Raw genomic sequence first — 20,668 nt, 5'->3', positions numbered from 1 at the left:
TTGATCCTTAGGACGGGAGACGGCAGGGATTGAGCCTGGGACCCCCTGCTCCACTGCTGAGCCACAGCCCCCCCCCCCCCAGGTGTCTGCGGATGCTTTGTCGGGAGACACATGTTCTGTGCTGCGTTTTCAAACGCCTGCATTTCACGCATGTCCAGTTTTGACCAAGTCCCTGTTTTTATAGGGGTTGCTCCCTTGAGCCAAGATTGTAAAGTCTGTCCTGAGTTCAGAGTCTTGTGGTCATCTGCCTTTAACAAAAATGATGGCAGGGATTCCAACAGGGTCACCACCTGATAGGGTTGAGGAAATCTGCCTTCCCGCCGGCTGCCAGCCCCTCATGCTTTGCGAAATCTTTTCTGATTGGCCTAAAGTTGCAGATACTTGAATGGTAACTTTTTGTTACTGCCCGACTGTCTCTCACAAATTACTTCCATTGGTGCTGTGTTTCTTTGGAAAACTTACATTGGTCTTTGGAGCAATTTACTTCTGAGTCAACAAGTTTTGGATTCTATAGTATGTCTCCATAAAAAAGATTTAAGGCAATGGTGTATTTTTTTAAGAATGCTATAAAGTGAAGTTTCAGTTGTTAGGCCTAATGTAAGGAATTCAGGCCAAAATAGAGTATTCAAAGGAAAAATTGGGTGAAAAGAATAATTTTTAAGAAGTTGATTTTTAATATCCTCAAATTTGAGCTTGTCACAGGCCGATAGTATCTCCAGCCTCGCCTACCTCTCAGGGTGTCTTTTGTGGGGAAAGGAAGGGAAGACAATTGTAAGCCACTGATCCCTTCAGGCAGTGAAAAGTGGTGTATAAATCCAACTTTTCTTCTTCTTCTTAATTTCAGGCCATTTCTATTATGATATCCTGCTTTAATAGCTAACCAGCTTGCTGTTGTGTATTCTTCTCCACCCCATGTATCTGAGAATATTGGGGAACGTCTGGCACTATTCAACAGAGATCACCATTGTCTTCCCACCACTGTACCTGACTCACCTGTCCTCTGTTACAAATATGCCGTTTTTGCTCCCAGATAGTCTGTATGCCCAAAATTAAGGGTCGAATGCCATTTTTTTAAAGGAAGTATATAGGGATGTTTCCATTATGGGCAGTTGGAACCTGGGTTTGCAACCTGGAGAGCCTATCCAAAATGTCTGAAGGTGGAAGCTAAAACCAATGCATGCTGGCGGACGCAGAGTATGGTGATGGTCAGCCTGAGGTTGAACACGCCAAGTTCATTCCAAACTTTGTTCCTTTCTTCCCAGGCCTTGTCAACAGACTCAGTGGAGCGGCTTCCCGTGTACAACAAGTCAGCGTGGCGCCACTACCAGACCAGCCAAGAAGCCGACGACTGGTGCGTGCCCAGCACAGAACCGAAAAACACTTCCACCTACCGGGTGACCTAAGACTCGCCTTTGTTTCTTGGCAAAGAGGGCCTCTCCCTTCCTTGAAAGGTGGAAATGCCAGACTCTGATGTTGGGGGAGAGAGGGAAGGGGCTGCAAGCATCACCAGCGCAAACCCATCTTTGTATTATGAGACTTCAGTGGACACTTTCTCCAGTGGCTGGCTCGGCCAACAAGCTGGCCAGACGGGAACCCAACTGCTTTCTTTGGTTGGGGAAGAATGTAGCATAGATCTTTCTCCGTATCACTGGAGCCCTGCATGGAGCCTCCCCACAGCTGGCCCTCTTGTCCCTACCTATATAATCCCGCCTTTCTTTCTTGTGGATTGGAATTTGCCTTCCAAGTTCCTTTCTTTAAAAAAAAATCCTATATGGTGTTTGGTCATGCTGCCATTACTATTGTAGAGGCAGTGCACTATGATTTTGAAAGGGGTCTTGTGGATCTACAGAAGGAAGTAGAAGAAGTGCTAGCCTGTGTGTTACGCTTCTTGACGGGGAAGAGATAGCGGCTCTCTGGGGAAAACGGGTGATAGTGGCAGAGTCCGACGTCCTTGTTGCAAAGCATCGGCCAGAATTCTTGGGCTCTTCTGGACTCTCGAAGGAATGTTGAATTGACCACCAGAGGGAGCAAAACATGCGGAGCAAAGCAGGGGCAGGGCGGGGAGACAAAGCTTTAGGGACACACAATTGATGGAAATGAGAGTGCAGAAGATCCCTTTGCTAAGCCTCAGGAGGAGAGGGGGCCGCACAGAAGTTCTTGAGTGACATTCTTTTCCCAACAAGCTATGACCTTCAAAGACATTGGGAAAAGATTCATAAGAATCATCTCGAGGTCAGGTCTGGTGCCTATAAGGCTGTGCTGCAGATTTTCTGTTGAGCACAGCCTTAGGCTTGCGGAGTCAGTAACTCCTACACTGAAGGAATTCTCTCCATTTTTATTTTTCTGACCTTGGTGGCTTTCCTGCTGATGACATTGGCTTGCCATGGGCAGGAACAAGGCTCTTGCCCGATGGTCAGTCCCCAGTGAGGCTTGTAGCAGCGTTTAACTCTGCAACTAATGACAAGAGCGTTGCTGTACTTGCTCTGTGCATCCTGTTATCTCCCCATACTAGATGATTGTTCAGATTGCCCGCCTCTCCAGGGGCAAACGGCTCCAGGGCAATTGCTAGTTATGGGGGAAGGATGGAGTAGAAGAGGCCACTAGATCTAGCCTGATTTCTTGAGTGGCGGGTGAACCGAAGCGTTCAGCCTCTCCTCTTGTGGCCGTCAGCAGAGGCAGGGATTCGAGAAGAGCCTGTGCTTCTTTGCGAAATGCGGGCAGGAGTGGTTGGAGGAGTTGTTGCCCCCAAAGGACTTCTGGGATGTCATTCCAGGTGACAGGGTGGTCCAACAGGGTGGTAGTGGCAAGATCTGTCCCCCTAGTCATTGAGTGTGGATTGAGAGAGAGGTGTCAGGTGCCAGTGTGCCCCTGCAAGAAAACGGAGGAAAAAGAAGGTTGCTGTGTAGGCCCTATGTTCAGGGCCTATGTCCTCTTTCCAGGGAATGCACGGAAGTCAGTGGGGCATCGATTCTCCCCAGAACCTTCACCGGAAAAGTCTCCGGTGTCCCATGTGTGAAGCATGGAGACGGCAGCGCCCTGTCTCTCCTGCTTTTGCACCTCCTTGCATGGACCTGTCTTCTTTAGGGGCTCATGCCAGGATCCTTATCAAGTGGAAGGGAAGGGCAGGCGGGCAGAGCGTGTGTGTCCGGATAGGGGAGCGGGTGCAGGCGTGACTTCCACTCGGGGGCCGACTGGTTTTCAGAGTCTGCCCATGGCCAGCATACAAAGGGCATGTTGTTGTGGGCAGGTGCCCTCTCTGCCCCCAGACCCTCTTGGCTTCATGTTCTGTGCTCATGTTCTCTCCCAGCAGGTAAGAGCCACCGTCTCCTTCTTCTACATCCCCATGGCATGGTCTACTTCTGAATGGTCTAGAGACCATCAGTGTATATATCGTATATATATATATTTTATAATCTGGGCCAAACCACAGAGGTTGTTCCAAAATACACGCACAAGCTGTCACAATGTTCTGTAGCTCCTTTGATCAGTTAAGGGGGGGGGGGGATAACAACGTGAAATCAGATTTGTTTTAAAATAAAGACTAAGAAAATGAACCTTATCTCCTTGGGTTGTGCGTATGAATGACTTCCAGCAGTCTTGGGCTTTCATTGTGAATTTGCGTTGGTTTTCCTTGTGTGCTAGCATTTGGGGAAATCGCAATGTAGAGGGAGGGAATGTGGGCTGGTCATCTAGACCCAGACCAAAGAACACTTAAATCTCCAGCAGTGGAAGCCAATGAGTCTCAAACACCTGATGTCACAGTCATGTGACAGGAAGAAGCAGAGCCAGAGTTCTGACCACGCCAGTGTTTCTGCCAGCACCACAGGCAATAGGCAGAAAGAGAGAGAGTGCCATGGTATGGTATCTTAGGGTTTCCTCTGCCAAATCTCATTGCTTTCCACAAAACTGCGAGTGGACTTAACCCCCTACGTTAGTTCTAGCTAAATGTATAGTTGATTACTCTTGGGTAAGAATTGCGTCACAGTGAGTCGCTGATGGTGCCTCAGTGTTTGCACAAGACTGTGCCAAGCTGTAGGCCAGAGATGTTATGTTATGATGGATACACTTCTTATATTTGTTACACTGTTCTATGTAGTTACCCTGTGATGTTTCCATGGGACTCAGAGCCTGGGCAGGAAGGTGGCTGCCCTGGCTATAGGCTATTGGGTCAAACAGTATATCATCAAGGCATACAAGTCTCAGGGCAAGATCCCACCCAAAAACATCAAGCCCATTCTCCCTGGGCCGCCGTAGCTTCTGCAGCCTTCTCCACCAGAGCACCTTCATAGAATCATAGAGTTGTGACACTGTGCCCCACGGAGGCCCCTGTCTTCCCATCCCCAAATCTCCTGGAGTTTCCCCGCATGGATCTGGCTGGCAACCCTTACCCCCCACCCCATCCCACATGGCTTCTGCCCCCTCAGGCCTCCTGTTCCTGAGCCTTGTTTTTGTGGGGGGTAGGGGGGAGAACTCAGCTCTTTCCCTTTTCAACAGCAGAAAAGCTGGCAGGATCCAGCCCCTGCACATGAGGTGACAAGCCAGCATCCTCAGGACAGGCCTACATAAAATATTAAGCATAATGAAGAGTTGGATGGTCAGCATGACCGTGGATTTTATTTTAGATAGATCTTACATAAAGAAGATTTGATATGATATATAAAGCTCTTAGAGCCTCTTGCGGCGCAGAGTGGTAAGGCAACGACATGCTGTCTGAAAGCTTTGCCCATGAGGCTGGGAGTTCGATCCCAGCAGCCGGCTCAAGGTTGACTCAGCCTTCCATCCTTCCAAGGTCGGTAAAAAGAGTACCCAGCTTGCTGCTGGGGGGTAAACGGTAATGACTGGGGAAGGCACTGGCAAACCACCCCGTATTGAGTCTGCCATGAAAACGCTAGAGGGCGTCACCCCAAGGGTCAGACATGACTCGGTGCTTGCACAGGGGATACCTTTACCTTTACCTATAAAGCTCTTTTTTTTTTTAATTCCTTTTCAGATTCATGAAGTAAAATGTTTCATGGTATGTTTCCTTTTTATTTCCTTCCCATTTCCCCTCAAAAAGCCACTGTGCTTCCTCTGCCCCCAGCCTTATAACAGACAATTCTTACAAAATAGTGGGCTTTTTTGCATTCTTTTTAATCCATCAGAACGAGGCAACTAGAAAGTACATTGTGAACTCTCCTATTTGAATTCTGTCCAAGCCCTGACACAACGCAAAATATGCACCTCAGCAACCATTAAAGACTGATCTTTCTTCCACTGTGGTGTCTCCTGGTATATCAGCAGACGTCCGGGGCTTTCATATGCTCCAGGTTTCCTCCGGTCTGGCCTCCTCCCACAGTGAAGACTCCTAGAAAGGAAGATGTAGAGGAGGACAGATCCAGCCTGATGTGAGGCAGAATCCGTTCAGGGAGAAGAGATGGAGAAGTACAGAGTAGAACCGTGCACTCTTTCAGGAGATGGGGCATGTCATGCGTGCCTGTGTGTGTGTATGTGTGTGTGTGTGTGTGTGTGTGTGTGTGTGTGTGGTTTGTGTCCAGGAGACAGCCGTGGTACCCCAAGGATTCCTGGGAAAGGGACGGTGTGGCAAGACACCTAATTGGCACCAAGCGTGAACCCATCAAGGCCTCTGGAAATGAACAGCATCATGTACAGGGGCTGCATCAACAGGAAAGTCAGGAGGTATCATCTGAAGGTGGGGACAGGGCCTGTGCCACCCTCCTACCGCCCTCCCAGGGGCACAGCAGGCAGGGTGACTTTGCTGGCGCACTGCAAGGGTAGTGCAGCCCAGACACTGGAGGCGGTGCTGTTTGCAGAGCCCCCCCCCTCCTTCCTGGGGAGGGTTCATCAGTGGTCATCTTGCCGCCTGATCCCATCAGAAGTTCAGCCTCCCTGTATAGCCCACCCAGACCTGTAACCTTCAGCAGGGCCATGCCTGCTTCTCTTCATTCCCACTTCCCTGGTTGCAGATGGCCTGGCCCTCCCCACGATGCTCCGGGGGTGAGGGGAGGAAGGGTGTGAGCCGCGTGTGCTGGGAAAGTCATTCCCGTTCCTGCTGGCCTAACTCTTCTTCTGCTCCTGCTCCTTCTTCTTCTGCTTTTCCTTCTGCTTCTCCACCTTTTCCTGAGCTTTCCTCTCCTTCTCGACCGCGGCATTCAGCTCTTTCAACTTCCGTTTCAGAAGAGACCGGTCGTGAGAATTGCTGACTCCTAGAGCCTGCCAGGGAAGGGGGGAAGGGGGGGGAGGGAGAGAGAAAGGCATGTGGCATTAGAATCAGGATGATCACACTTTGGAAAGTCCCAGGGGGGTGCCAGCCTCCAGGTGGGACCTGGAGATCCCCCAGAATTACAGCTCATCTCCAGAGATCACTGCTGCTTCGGAAGTTGGATTTTGTGGTTTTATGCTCCACTGAGGTCCCTCCCTTCTCCAGACCCACACTCCTCAGGCTCCAGTCCCCCAAATCTTCAGGTGTTTCCCAACCTGGATCTGGCTACCCGATCTGTGCCCTTTTCTCCCCCCCCCCCCCCCGACCAATGTTAAGAATTCCCAAACCCTTTGCACTGCACATCAGCAGAGAGGCCAGCCGTCCCAATCATGTGCAGTTTCCAAAAGAGACCCACAAACAAGAGGGAAATGCCTCCACCCCGTCCTCAGTTACCTTCAGCTTGGCTCCATCCAGGTGTAGTAACTGCTGGCCGTCTACCTCTTGGGCGGCAAACTCCGCTATGTACTGCTCCAGGCTTAGGTTCTCCAGCCACTGGCCCACCTGCTGACTGCTCCACATTGAAGCCGCACTCAGGGGCTCGTCCAAGAACTAAAGAGCGGGTGATGGCAAGGAAGCGAGTCAGAAGAGCCCCAGACGGCTGTGCACCACAGAAACACCTCAGGGTCATAGAATCATAGAGTTGGAAGGGACCTCGTGGGTCATCTAGTCCAACCCCCTGCAATATGCAGGGTCAGGTTGCAAAAGACAGGCTGGCACCACAAAAGCACTTGGGATGAACAGGGGGGTGAGGACCTGGGTGTCAAAAGGGCACAACTCCTGGGATCTGACCTGGAAGAATCTCGCCAACACAGCTGAGTGTAGCAGGAGGGAGAAGGAAGCCTTCACTGGAATGGGCCTGGACATCGCAAAAGAGGCACTGCTGCGGTTCCCCTACTGGGAGCAAGGGATCCACCATCACTAGTGGGTGCTTCCCTGCTAGGCTGACCAGTAGGGGGTGGAAATAGGGGGGGGGGGATACTGGTAGCATCTCCACACTCAGATGTCACTCCCTTTTTGCTCAGAACCAACATGGGTATTTCATGGGGGGGATGCCAGGGACAATCTGGCCTTCGAGTTGAATTCTGTGATTAAACCCCAGAGTTTTGCCCAAAGGTCCCTTGGCAACATGTTGATGTCACTTGCAGGTGCGGAATGTGAGTGACGTCAGTGCTTTGCTGACATTTTTTTTATTAGTGTATTGTTATAGGGCCAAAGTTCATATTGTTCTACAAGAAATGTTCAATGTTAAGTATCTAATTCAAACCTGAAAATATGGTGTTGAATATCTGTCAGGAAGGCTCTTTGACTGTGTTAAAACCTAATTTTCTATGCAGTCACTGCAACAAGGTTACATCTATAGCCAACAGAAAATTAGTTGAAGAATCTCAAGAACTGTGGAATTCTTATATGAGAAAATTTATAAATGTTGGGATAAGGTCAAGACATCATCTTGGAGAAAGAGTGGGCTTTTCCTTTTTTCCCTTTAAAAAAATAAGTACTGGGTTAAAGAATAAAAATGATCTGAATTGAAGAATTCAGGAGCTGGAAATGTCATGATAAAGTGGATTTTTTTCCTTTTTTCATTTCTTTTTATAAATACTGGGTTAAAGTCCATATTGTTTTATAAGAAACGTTTAATGTTAAGTACATACAAATATGTTATTGTGAAGTGGGCTTTTTGTTGTTGCTTTGTTTTTATATTTACAGGCAACAGATATGTCGAATTTTTGGCAAAATGAAATTTCAAACAAATGGGGACTTTGGGGGTAGAGGGAGGGGTGATATTGTAATCAGATATATTCTTTCCTTGTTCTTTTCTATATCTATATAAAAATAAAAAATTATATTAACATTTTGTGGCCAGTGAGGGCCCAGCTGCCAATCAGTCCCCCCACTGGTTGCCAGGCCCTGCAACTCTACCAGGATCTGTTCCTCCCTGAAATTAGATCAACAGAACCATTTTGAGAGGATGCCCCAGTATTTTCATGCTCTTGATGCACCGTCACTATGTAGAGCTTTCATGCTAGAATGAACTCTTTCCCATGGAAGGTTCTGTGTGGAAGATTCCATCATATTCCCCACCCTGAAAGGCTTTGTTCTTGGGGAATGCCTAGGCCTGATTCTATACAACAGGGGTAGTAAACTGTGGCCTTCCAGATGTCCATGGACCACAATTCCCATGAGGTGGCAGGGGCTCATGGGAATTGTAGTCCATGGACATCTGGAGGGCTGCAATTTGACATATAATTCTAGAGGGCCCCTTTCATGAAGTTCCCCAAAGGAGACTTAGTTTAACCCTATCGCAAGATGGAAGTCTAAAGAAACATTTCGGTGCCCCAAGCTTGGTGAAGAAAGAGTAGGTATGCCAGCATGTACTGAAGGACTACAGCCCTGAAATTGCCACTGAGGTTGCAAAATTGCTGGTGAAAGCTGGGTCAGCTATAGCTCATTTTCACTCTATATTAATTCTCCTATTCTAAATGTGGTCTTATTTGACATTTATGTGGAAATCTTTATTGGGCTGGTGAGATCTTGTATGAGGAGTGTAAAAAATCTACCAGGAAGTGATGTCATTATGCCAATTGCTCTCGTCCAATCAGTAGCCACCTGCTTGCCCAGTGCCACAGGAGTGCCTCCGTGGGTCTCCATCACTGCGTGTCAACATTTTCTAGTGCCAGTGTCAAATCCCGCTTGCCTTTCAGCAGTGTAGAATTGCAATCGCCCCCCACACCCCAGTGAACCACCCCAATGAAATACTCTTGTCGCCCGAAGCGTGGAGAGAGACACTGCAGTACGGAAAGACAGGCGGGTGAAAACACCACCACAGGGGCAGAGCTGAAGGCACACAGGGACAGACATTCCTCCTTGCACGAGCACATGTGTGCTCACTACCAAAGTATATGCACTAGGGTTGAGTGCTTCCACTTCGTTCGGCCACCTCGGCAATCACCAAAGCCCAAAGTGGTTCGTAGGAGGCCAGCGGCGGGCGTGGAGAGGCGGAGGGGTGGTGGCGGTGTGCCATTCCGCGGCCGCCACCCCTCCTCTCCATGCCACTGGCCGCCTCAGGCTGCGGCGATCACCAAGGTGGCCAAACCAAGCCGAAGTGGACGCCCCTAGTAGGCACCAAGACAAGGTGGGTCTAAAGGCTTTAGGCCTCTTAGTCAAACTACAGCTGAGAGAAAATCAAGACCTCTAGAATCCACATTTCTCTTACTGGGCATTCCTCATGAGTGAAAAGAGAATCCAATAAGAAACAGATGAGCTTTTCAAAAGCCTCTCCCACTCCTTCATGGCCCCAGCATCGACAGAGAAAGAAATTCCCAAATTTAAGCGCATTATTTTATGTAATTATTTAAAATGCTCTTTCAATGTACAAATGCATTCACGTTTGCCACCTTGGGGGCCCTATTTTTGTGGAACGGTGGCACAAAAACATTTCAAATTAATCGATTTTAAAGGGCAGGATTTTGCAGAGCAGATTTTTTAAAAGACCTTGGCAGCAGAGTGTCCCCACTGTAACACCCAGAACAACTTTCTTGTCCCCACGAAGGGGATAAGGACAGACTCCTTCCTATCTAGCCAGCGGCACCTGCCAATCACCCGGCTGAGGCGGGCCTTTGCTTGCCACGTGACTCACCTCATCAGATGACTGTGACAGGGTGTGGTAGGGGTAGGAACACTTGGTCTCGGGGGGTGCCGTGCTCAGGGTCTTGGGGCTGCTGCTGGGAGGGCTGGAGTCGTCGCTTAGGGTGGATTCCTGCCAAGGAAGTTGACAAGTTTCAATAGTTGGGGAGGATTTATTTAAAGAAAATACTGAATCAGTACTGGGGATCATCTCTGCCTGGGAGTCATAGTTTCCCATAGTTTCCCTGGTCTATTCAAACTGGTCATAGTGTCCCATAGTTTCCCAATGCCTTCTGCATTGTAGCCTTTGAAATCCACGGATTCCAACTTTTTAGGGTTGTGCAGAAAGTAACCTTGTCCTTCAGCCTGGGAGTGATTGAACCAGGGACCAATTTTGGTCTGAATGACCGTAAACAAATATTGATTGATTGATTGAACCAGGGACCTTCTGCATGGAAAGCAGAGGTTCTTCCACTGGGTTACAACACCTGGTTTATCCTTACAGACAGACAGCTTGCCAGATCAACCAAAGAGACGGCAAGGGTGAAGATCTGGGTTTGATCTACTGTATGATGGTAACCCATTGCAGCCTTTGAAACCCACGGATTCCAACTTTTTAGGATTGTGCAGAAAGTAATCTTAGGGGAAATTTGCCACCAGCTAACAGTTGGCATGGCTTAGGAAAGCACAAGGAAAACAAAAAAAGGTCAGATTCAAGGCAGAGTCAGAAGATCAGATTTCAGAGCCTGAGGAATTGATTGAGGAGGGACAGTTCAAGCCACCTTTCTCCAATAAAGAACTCAAGATGGGTAGAGAGTAAAGCACAGGGGGATGGTGGCACTCCTCCCCTCCCCCCCACAAAATGCCTCCTCCTCCATCTGTCTTATATCCCATGGAGAAAAAAGACCCAATCCATATTGCGCCTGTCTTTCCCCCCTGAACAGGCCTTGAAGCAGCTCAGAGGGGCTCTGACTAGACAAATCCCCCTTTCTCAGCACCTCCTCCTCCACCACCACCAGCCGCCCTTTGCCCAGCCACCTGTGAGGCTGATTTCTTGTGGCTGAAGGCCTCATTCTTGGGCGAGGAAGAGGGGGAGGCAGTGCTGCCTGAAGAGGCAGAGCCTTTCCCGCTATCCGTGAACCAGGAGAAAGGCATGAAAGGTGATGCTGAGGAGCGGCCGGTGCCTTCCACCAGCTCCCTGCAGAAGAGGGACAGAAAACAGCAAGAAAACGAGATTAGTGATCTGATCGGGAATGAGGCATGCTTGTAAATTATCGCTCTCTCCAACATGGACAAGCCACAACTTGGACAAGCTCAGATTAAAGGCAGAAAGAAATCAACTATTTCCTTTCCAGGCTAATTAGGATCTGATGCCTTACTGTCCCCACACACCATTTAAAAAGTCTTCCAAACTTTCAAGCTCCAGAATCTCTTAGACACTGGATAGATATCTACAAAAATTGAATATATTCATTGACACTCATAAGAGGAAGTAGTATGGCACCATCCATAGACTCTATGGCAGGGGTAGTCAAACTGCAACCCTCCAGATGTCCCTGAACTACAATCCCCATGAGCCCCTGCCAGCATTCGCTGGCAGGGGCTCATGGGAATTGTAGTTCATGGACATCTGGAGGGCCGCAGTTTAACCACCCCTGCTCTATGGTCTTAACCAAGAAAGCCAAGGGGAAATTCTCTGAGCAGCACTATGTATAGATCATTTCCCAAGGACTCCTCAGTTCCTGGTGAATGGGAAAGCTACAGGGGTCTGGTAATTACCCACACAAATACCAGGTAATGTTGTTATCTCTGTACCCTGAAAAGGTTCAGCTGCCACCTTCACACATTAAGCCTCCATTAAAGGGGGCAGGACGTTTTCCCACAGACCAGGTTACAACTCTACGAACACCTGAAGAGGCACATACTTGTAGTGCAATCCTATGCAGAGTTTCCCTGGTATAAGCGCATTGATTTTCATAGATTTAAATGGACATTATTCTGCATAGGACTGCATTTTAAAAAATCTGTATTCTTTAGACTGAATGTTGATGTGGTGGGTAGAGTTCTCTTTCAAGCTTTTTTTTCCCACCAGATCTGGGCTGATTCTGCACTGTGGATCCTGCTGAATTCAGATCGATTTGAACTCAGGTCTTCCTCTATCCCTCCCCCCCTCCCATTGAAACAGAAAGTGTTCTGCACTTGATTGGGGAAGCTCAGAGCGGAGAGGGGAGCTAAGCGCAACAGGAGTCTCTTTCTTTTCTTGAAGGGAGGGTGGGGGAAGAGGATTGGAGACAGCAGAGGAGCGGGAAAGAACAAGAGGCAAATCTCTGCTGAGAGAAGTTAGGGCTTCTGGAGTGCAGTCACTTTAAGACAAGCCTTGCAACAGGGAACCAGGAAGTCTTTGAACTGATGCCCTGGCCAATCAGGGAACACTGCTTTGCTACATTAGAGGCGCGGGGCCGGAAGTTAATTCGCAAAAAGCAGAGATCTGCACATTTACTGATGTCAATTTTTCAAATATCAAGGGTTATATCCACTTTTGGATATCGTGGGGCAAAGGTAGGGTCACTCCGGATCAATCATACATATTGCAGAGGGAAAACTTAAAGTGCCCACAATCAAATTGGAAATTGAATTCAGTGTAGACAGCAGGGATTTATTTGAAGTGGGAGTGGGTAAAAAGCCTCGTGCAGACCACACCCTTGTGGAGGGAAAAGGCAGCCAGTAGACCTCTTAAGAGGACCTCTGTGAGAAGCCTGCCTGCTTCAGGCTCATCAGCTCCCTTGATGTGGGGGAGATCATAAAAGATTTGAGTCAGTAATCTACCATTTAAATAGATTAAAGCTTGATGTCTAGAGGTGGAGGGGGGAATCCCATTTTCCACTGATCTGTTTCACTAGGTGAAAAAAATAGGGGGAATGTATTAAAACAGGGTGGTCTGAAATATTTATATCACACCGCACCATATTAGATTATATCTTTTTGACCACAGGAATAACACCCATTTGTAAAATAGCCACAAGTTGTATATCAAAATACAACAGGGAAATCCACCTCAGACACCTGCCCTTCTAATGCCATCTGTTTTAGAAGCAAACCCACAAGGTTAACATTATTGAGGTGCAGAAGCAAGAAGCACCTAATGTCATTAACACGTTGAATGGTGTGAGCCCTGGTGTTTTCCTGAACTCTTCTCAGTCCAGATGTTAAAGGAAAACAAGACAAAAGTGAGTGGAGGGGGGAAAGAGAGAGTCCACATCAAAATTTTAAAGCCCCTTTCTACACTCTGTGTGGAATACTGGGCAGCTTTGGATATATACAATGGTCCTCACTGAAACTAGGATTATATTAAACCTCTATTTGGGATGTGCAGTAGGAAAAAATCAGTATTTTTCATTTTGGGATTTGGGGAAGGTATTCTGGATTATTTGTGTTTCCTAGTATTTATTTTATATTTTGAATTTTCTCACCTGAAACAAATCAGGTCCATTATTTTCCAGGGGAAGGTCTTTTGAGTGGCTGTTTTCCAAGTAAGCAACAACAATATTGTAGGGACCCTTGTCCAGCTTGGCCATTAAAGACCATCTAATTTCTAATTTAATTGGATCAAGGGGGCCACTTCTACAGGCCCCTGAACAAGGTGCCCCCTACTTGTTTCCACAGTTTTTATATGGGGAGGGATGTCATGTTTTCTCCAAGGTAAAGAAAGATGCAAGAGTAACCACTGGCCAAAGTCTCCAGATATGAACAGAACCAACAAGCACAACAGAACCAATGTCAAACCAGATAACCCATGCCAGACCTATCTAAGCAATGGACCAACCAAACCTGGAAAACTGGAGCAAAGCAAGTAGGGGAGCTTTAAGATGCCAGCCCCCAATATTTTTAAATATGTCCAGAATGTTTCAAGACTCAGTGACTAGAACATATCTGAAAAGTACTGAGATGGTCTACCTTTGAAGGTCTACCTTCGAACTGGAAAAACCTGAATGCTCATTCCTACTTATGGTTCTGTTTCACTTGGTCATCTGCTGCTCTTGCTTTCAGTGCTGGGACTTGGAGGACTGAACATAACTAAGTCCATTACTGGTGAGGATCTTTCATGCCTTAGAAGCCAACTGGCTCCATAACGATCAAGGCTTTTTTATACAGAGTGTGTGTTGGGGGGGGGCAGTCAAAGTGTAATACTCTGATCAGTGATGATGTAATACAGGGGTAGTCAAACTGCGGCCCTCCAGATGTCCATGGACTACAATTCCCAGAAGCCCCTGCCAGCATTCGCTGGCAGGGGCTTCTGGGAATTGTAGTCCATGGACATCTGGAGGGCCGCAGTTTGACTACCCCTGATGTAATAGGAACTCCACTGTCACCAAAAGGAGGGGCAGGGTACAAACAGAGGAGAAAGGAATTGGAAGGGGGAGCTGCAAGATCTGCTAGAGAAAAGGAGGTGAGAGCTCACAGGGTGGGCTAAACACACACGAAGAAGCTAAGTCCGATCCTCTCAATATACATGCTCTCTGCATATTCCAGCTTTGGCACATGTGAATGTGGCGGTGGAAAAAGCACTCAAGCCATAGCTGAGCTGTAGTCATTATTTAGGGGTTTTCAAGCCATTCAGAGGTGATTCGCCATTGCCTGCCTCTGCAGAGTGGCCCTAAATTTCTTGGATGGTCTCCCATCCAAATACCAATCAGGGCCAACCCTGCTTAGCTTCTGAGATCTGACAAGATCAGGCTAGCCTGGGCCATTCAGGTCAGGGCACATATGAATATGTACCCTCAAAAATCTGGGTTTCCTACTGCAGATCCCAGAGCTGGAAAATCCTATTAACATAAATGGGCGACCATGTGGATCAAAGGAACCAGTCATTGCCCGTTACACCAAAGGGCGAAACCATAGCGACTGGACAGGGCTTTTGTTGCAAAGGTACCTGTGAAAAGAATGGAGAAGGGGTGTGTTAATCCATGTTTAGTCCTGGGTTGTTCCACTGCTACAGCACAAAGGCAATGAATCATGGGCTTATTCCACACATGTTGGATAATGCACTTTCAATGCACTTTAGAAGCAGATTTTCCTGTTTTGCACAGAAAAATTCAGCTGCAAGAGCACCTTGGAAGTGCATTATCCAATGTGTGTTGAATGCCCCTGGAGTCAGACTAAGATATGACTGCTTGTCTGCATGCTGAATGCTGCTTGCACATCCTGCTTGCGCATGGGCAACAGCAGAGAATAAACCTTGGTTTTGGGTCATGTCTGAACTAGCACTTCTCATGGGGAAGACCTTTTCATGGCTCACCTGTTGCCCATAGACAGCCGATTGCCCCCTTTCTCTTTCCTGCTTTTCCCAGAAGATGCTCTTCGGAGGGTGACTCTGCAGATGAGAAAGCCCATGGTCGGAAACTACACAACCCATAGTCCTTGGGGTTAGGACCGCCCAGTCCAGTGGACCAGCTGATGGAGGATAAAGGGAAACTTAATGGGAGCGGGGAGAGAAGAAGCTGGAAATAAATACGAAGCAACATTGGCACATCAAGAATTAGCTTCTTACCGTAGAGATTTGCCCCCAAACCAGAATGCCCGCCCCCCGACTTACCTTCATCACTTCGAGGTGACCCAGGCACATTGCGTTGATTTCTGGCTGGATAATTTCCCCCCTTCCTGATAGCTCTGAAGTCTCTCTCTCTCTCTCTCTCTCTCTCTCTCTCTCTCTCTCTCTCTCTCTCTCTCTCTATTTCTGTGTGTGTGTGTGTGTGTGTGGAGAGGCTACAAACCAGGCTCCACCCCCAACTGGAGACTGGTATCCTTTCTTAGATCCAGATCTGCTCCAAGGACAGCTGCTTTGAACTCCCAGGTGCACAAGGCCAAATTTGTCTTGGAACTGCAGCCATGGGGAATGCAGAGGGAGTACCAATTATTCCTCTCCCATACACACCAGTTTGCCAGCCTGAAATGGCCCTGGAAGGAAGCCCTGCTTGCCTCATGGTCGAATCCTTCGTGTTCCCCATCAGCACAAAAGGAATTCCCAGCGGGGCAAAGAGCAACGCTCTGAAGACATTTCAGCAGGCTCTGATCTCAATCTGAACCCAGAAAGTCAGGTCCCAATATAGAACACACGGGCACATGTAGATCACATGGATGTAGGAAAGAGATGGAGAAAGCCCCAAGACATCCATGGATCATGGGACTCCAGGGGAAGGAGAAGTGCCTCTGCTTTCTCCCTGCTATCCTCTAATACAGGGGTAGTCAACCTGTGGTCCTCCAGATGTCCATGGACTACAATCCCCATGAGCCCCTGCCATGAGCCCCTGCCAGCACCACAGGTTGACTATCCCTGCTCTAATATATCCAACTTCAGTGGAACAGGCTTCTTTGGGAGGTGGTGGGCTTTGGAGGTCTTTGGAGGTTTCTAAGCAGAGGTTAGATGGTCCTCTGACAGCAATGCTGGGAATTTAGGCAGGAAGGGAGGAGCCACTGCTGGACACTTGTAAGCCTTTCTTCTATGCCCAAGGTAAGGCCAAGTATCACTGTAGGGTCAGGAAGGAATTTTCTTCCAGGCCAGATGAGCCCAGAGATCCTGGAGCTTTTAGGCCTTCCGCAGTGCACAAGGTAGTTGTAAATTTCCTCTGCTGTGCAGGGTTTGGACTAGATGACCCTTGAGGTCCTCTCCTGGTCTATGTTCCAGGGGCTCACCCTAAATCGAGAAATTTCCTTCTGGTTTTCTTGTCAAGTCCAATCGTGGGGCTGGCAGGCTCTGGAGGACTCGCATCCCGACTGTCATCTGGGAAGGGGAACAAATAAAAGGTAAGAAAGATTCACACCAAAAAGGGTTTCAAAATTAGGCTGGCTGGTAAACCCTTCCTTCCCATCCTACAAAAATGGGAGGTGGGCTATGTGAAAAGAAAGGTACTTTGCACATCCTCAGGGGCACCATCTGCTTCTACTCATGTTCCACAGAGGATCTGACAGTGAAAACAGGCACTGGCACTAAATCCTGGACAAAACTAAGACTTTGAAAACAAAAGTGTAGAAAAGTCTTCAAAAGAGCAGGAGAGTTTATTGGTATGTATACATTTGCTTCACATTCCCCACCTTTCTCCCCAGCGGGACCTGAAGTTGCTTACATCATTTGCTGTGCCTGTTTTATCCTCACAACAACCCTGTGAGAGTCAGGTTAAGCCAGACTTTCTCAACCAGGGTTTGGTGAAACCCTGGGATTTCTTGGCAGCCCTGGAAGGGTTTCCCAAATGGGTGGGAGTTAATTAATTGTTTATATATTTTTTAAAATGTGTTAATCATTTATTGGGTGATATGACCATATATGGTCATGTTGACCACCCTCCTCAAAATGGCCAGTGATGTGCTTGGAGGGGGAGGGAAGGGGAAGGCCCCTGGATGGGCGTGTCCACAGTTCTGCTTCCCGACCATATTCTGCACATGGGTGCCCCTTCTGAGGTTTCTCGAAGTCTGAAGAATGTTTCAGGGGCTTCCCAATGGTAAAAAAGCTGGGAGAGGCTGGGTTAGGCTGAAAATGTGCAATTGAACCAAGGTCACATTGAGGATTATTTTAAAAATCTCTTATGAAACAACCATTTAACTTCTCATAAAGACCATATAAAGCAGAGGTGGGCAAACTTTGGCCCTCCAGATGTCCATGGACTGCAATTCCCACGAGCCCCTGCCAGCAAATGCATATGGTAGCAGGGGCTCATGGGAATTGTAGTCCTTGGACATCTGGAGGGCCACAGTTTGCCCACCCCTGATACAAAGCAATGGGGTGTGCCCTATGGATAAATCTATAGGAACCTTTATCAGGGTCAGAGTGGTCTACTCTGATTGACAGTGGTTTTCCAGGGATTCAGGTCTCCTACTCAAATCTTTTTCTAAATGGGAGGTGCTTGGGAATGAATTTGGGGCCTTCTGCTTGCAGGGAAGTTGATCTCCCACAGGCCCACCCACGTCCCAAGCATGAGGACCGCTGCATTGACTTTGAACAGAACTGGTCAAAAAAGGCTTATTCCAGCCACCTTTGCATCTGGTCCAATCTGCAGGGAGTCTCCAGGTCCCTCAGGACTGTCTAATCCACACTGAGATCTCCGGCATGTCTGAGGCCTCCCTTGTCCCCAAATGTACTGAGGAAACGTACCTTCGCTGTGCCTCTCCCTGCGCGCATAGATGGGGGAGCTGTCAGAGCTGGGGCAGGACTTGGGGGAAGAACTGGTGGGGGTGCCCCCTAAGGCTTCCTGGGAAGGGGTGTTGGTCAGAGGCCGGTAGCGGATGAGGGGTGATGACAGATGTTCTTCCTGATTGGTTGTCCTCCGAACCGTTGGGGGGTCAAAGGAGAATTCGCTGCCACGAGTGAACGGCGAGGAACCGGAGAGCGGAGAGGAGACCTGGAGAGAGCTGTGAAGTGGGGACCGCAGTCGTTGGAGGGGGCTTCCTTGGCTATCACCCACCTGCGGGCAAAAATCAAAGGTAAAGAGTATTGACCAGGATGCCCTTAATCCAGGTCTGGGTTTGGAAGTACCTGGACATTTGTGGGGTGGGGCCTGGGGAGAGTGGGCCTTGAGGAGGGGAGGGATTTCAGCAGCCCCCCCCCTCCAAAGCAGCCCTTTCCTCCAAGGGAACTGGTCTTGTTTATCTGGAATTCAATTGCAATAGTGAGAGATCTCCAGGGGCCATCTGGAGATTGGCAACCTTAGTGTCCCCAAGTCTTCTGTGGATATAACATTTTGATTTTGAACGAGACCTTGGGGTACTTGTGGATTGTAAACTAAACATGAGCAGGCAGTGTGATGCAGCGGTAAAAAAGGCGAATGCCATTTTGGGCTGTATCAACAGAGGCATCACATCAAAATCACAAGACGTCATAGTCCCATTGTATACGGCACTGGTCAGACCACACCTGGAGTGCTGTGTGCAGTTCTGGAGGCCTCACTTCAAGAAGGACGTAGATAAAATTGAAAGGGTACAGAGGAGAGCGACGAGGATGATCTGGGGCCAAGGGACCAAGCCCTATGAAGATAGGTTGAGGGATTTGGGAATGTTCAGCCTGGAGAAAAGGAGGTTGAGAGGGGACATGATAGCCCTCTTTAAGTATTTGAAAGGTTGTCACTTGAAGGAGAGCAGGATGCTGTTTCTGTTGGCTGCAGAGGAGAGGACACACAGTAATGGGTTTAAACCTCAAGTACAATGATATAGGCTAGATATCAGGAAAAAAATTTTCACAGTCAGAGTAGTTAAGCAGTGGAATAGGCTGCCTAAGGAGGTGGTGAGCTCCCCCTCTCTGGCAGTCTTCAAGCAAAGGTTGGATACACACTTTTCTTGGATGCTTTAGGATGCTTAGGGCTGATCCTGCGTTGAGCAGGGGGTTGGACTAGATGGCCTGTATGGCCCCTTCCAACTCTATGATTCTATGATTCTATGATTTTAAAATTTTAAATTGGGTGTTTTTTTATTTTAAAAAATTATGAACACCCCTTTTTTCTTTTTGGGAAAAAAGGGGCCTGATTAAAATTGAATATAAATAGAAACATTTTTAATAGACTGTTAAAACTGAACATATCAAGGGCAAGCAAAGTACTACAGTGGGTGGGTGAATATCTTTTTGGAGACCCTTACTTATTGGGGACCCTCTGCAACTAGAAATGGCGTGGAAGTACTGCCACGAGGGCACTGTTTCTTGGCAAATGTCTCTTGCTGTTGTATCAGGGCAGTTTTCCCATGCGGCTGCTAGGTTAGTGTGACTCCCTCCCAGTGGCAACAGAGATCAGTTCCCCTGGAGAAAGTGGCTGCTTTGGAAGGCATTCGGAAGGGGTAGAATAATCCTGCCCTCCCCAGGATCCGCCCCCAAATCTCCAGGTATTTCTCAGCCTGGAGCTGACAACCCTACCCTGTTGCCATGAGAAGAAAAGGAGAGCTACCTCTGGACAGACTAACCACACTAGGGTTCTGCATTCTCCTGTAGTTGCTTTATGGCACTTTTGCAGCCGTTTGCGACATTCATAGACGTGCCAGCCTCCAGGTGGGGGCTGGAGATCTCCTGGTAATACAATTGGTCTCAAGTTTATTTATTTATTATAAATATTTAATTTATATTTATATTATATACCGCTGTTCTCAAATGTCTTGCGGTGGTTTACAAAACAATAAAATACATTAAAATCTCCTAAAATCATTCATCTAAAAGAGCAGACTCGCTGTTATAATAACTTGCTAAGGGCTAAGTGGGCAGAGAGTGGGCGTGGCCTTGAAGAGGTGGCAAGAGGGCTTTGCGGCCCAATGGAACGCTGGTGTGGTGCCGGAACCAGTGGGGCTTTCCCTTCTCCGTTGGACCCCTTTCAAAGCCCATTTTTAAAATGGGCTTTGAGACTAGTTATATTTAGAACAAAAACATGATATCAAGATGGTGGACAATAAAATATAAACCCACTTCCCCCTCCCCTCCCCTCCCCCATTCAGCATGGGTCAGTCACTGTCTATCTGGGAGTGAGGAACCTAGTTGGCTTCAGCTGGAGATTCCCAGTTCCCCTGGGGAAAAAATGGCTGCTTGGGAGGGTGGGCTCTATGGCACAAGACTCCACTCCGGTCCCTCTTCTCCCCAAGCCCTCCTTCCCCAGGACCCAGGACCCAACTCCAGGAATTTCCCACCCAGAGATGGCAACCCTGGACCCGTGCTACTGTTAACAGTGACCTTTGCATTCAGCTCCAGCTAGCTGGGGACAAACTCCAGCAACACTCAGGAGTGCGAGGCGGCTGCTGGGCACAGATGAGTGAGGATTTTTCTTT

General features: G+C 48.2%; 2 protein-coding genes across 6 annotated transcripts in view; one reads left to right on the top strand and one right to left on the bottom strand.

Annotated features, from left to right (window-relative positions):
- Positions 1–3,559, top strand: part of PDK2 (pyruvate dehydrogenase kinase 2) — a 34,711-nt gene extending 31,152 nt beyond the window's left edge. For all 4 annotated transcript variants that reach the window (XM_077314125.1, XM_077314124.1, XM_077314123.1 and 1 more), the window contains one exon: positions 1,263–3,559. In XM_077314125.1, the coding sequence (XP_077170240.1) occupies positions 1,263–1,403 (141 nt within the window). In that variant the 3' untranslated portion in view covers positions 1,404–3,559. The remainder of the gene's footprint in view (positions 1–1,262) is intronic.
- A 1,552-nt stretch (positions 3,560–5,111) lies between these two features.
- SAMD14 (sterile alpha motif domain containing 14) overlaps positions 5,112–20,668 on the bottom strand; it is a 34,069-nt gene continuing 18,512 nt past the window's right edge. For both annotated transcript variants that reach the window (XM_077314120.1, XM_077314121.1), the window contains exons 4-10: positions 18,027–18,336; positions 16,574–16,661; positions 15,180–15,254; positions 10,922–11,081; positions 9,897–10,016; positions 6,653–6,808; positions 5,112–6,210 (exon numbers count right to left, since the gene is read on the bottom strand). In XM_077314120.1, the coding sequence (XP_077170235.1) occupies positions 6,055–6,210; positions 6,653–6,808; positions 9,897–10,016; positions 10,922–11,081; positions 15,180–15,254; positions 16,574–16,661; positions 18,027–18,336 (1,065 nt within the window). In that variant the 3' untranslated portion in view covers positions 5,112–6,054. The remainder of the gene's footprint in view (positions 6,211–6,652; positions 6,809–9,896; positions 10,017–10,921; positions 11,082–15,179; positions 15,255–16,573; positions 16,662–18,026; positions 18,337–20,668) is intronic.

This window comes from Paroedura picta, chromosome 16 (genome assembly GCF_049243985.1).
Source record: "Paroedura picta isolate Pp20150507F chromosome 16, Ppicta_v3.0, whole genome shotgun sequence".
Classification (NCBI taxonomy): domain Eukaryota; kingdom Metazoa; phylum Chordata; class Lepidosauria; order Squamata; family Gekkonidae; genus Paroedura; species Paroedura picta.
Note: the sequence above shows the minus strand (reverse complement) of the source record. Positions and strands in the feature narration are given on the sequence as shown.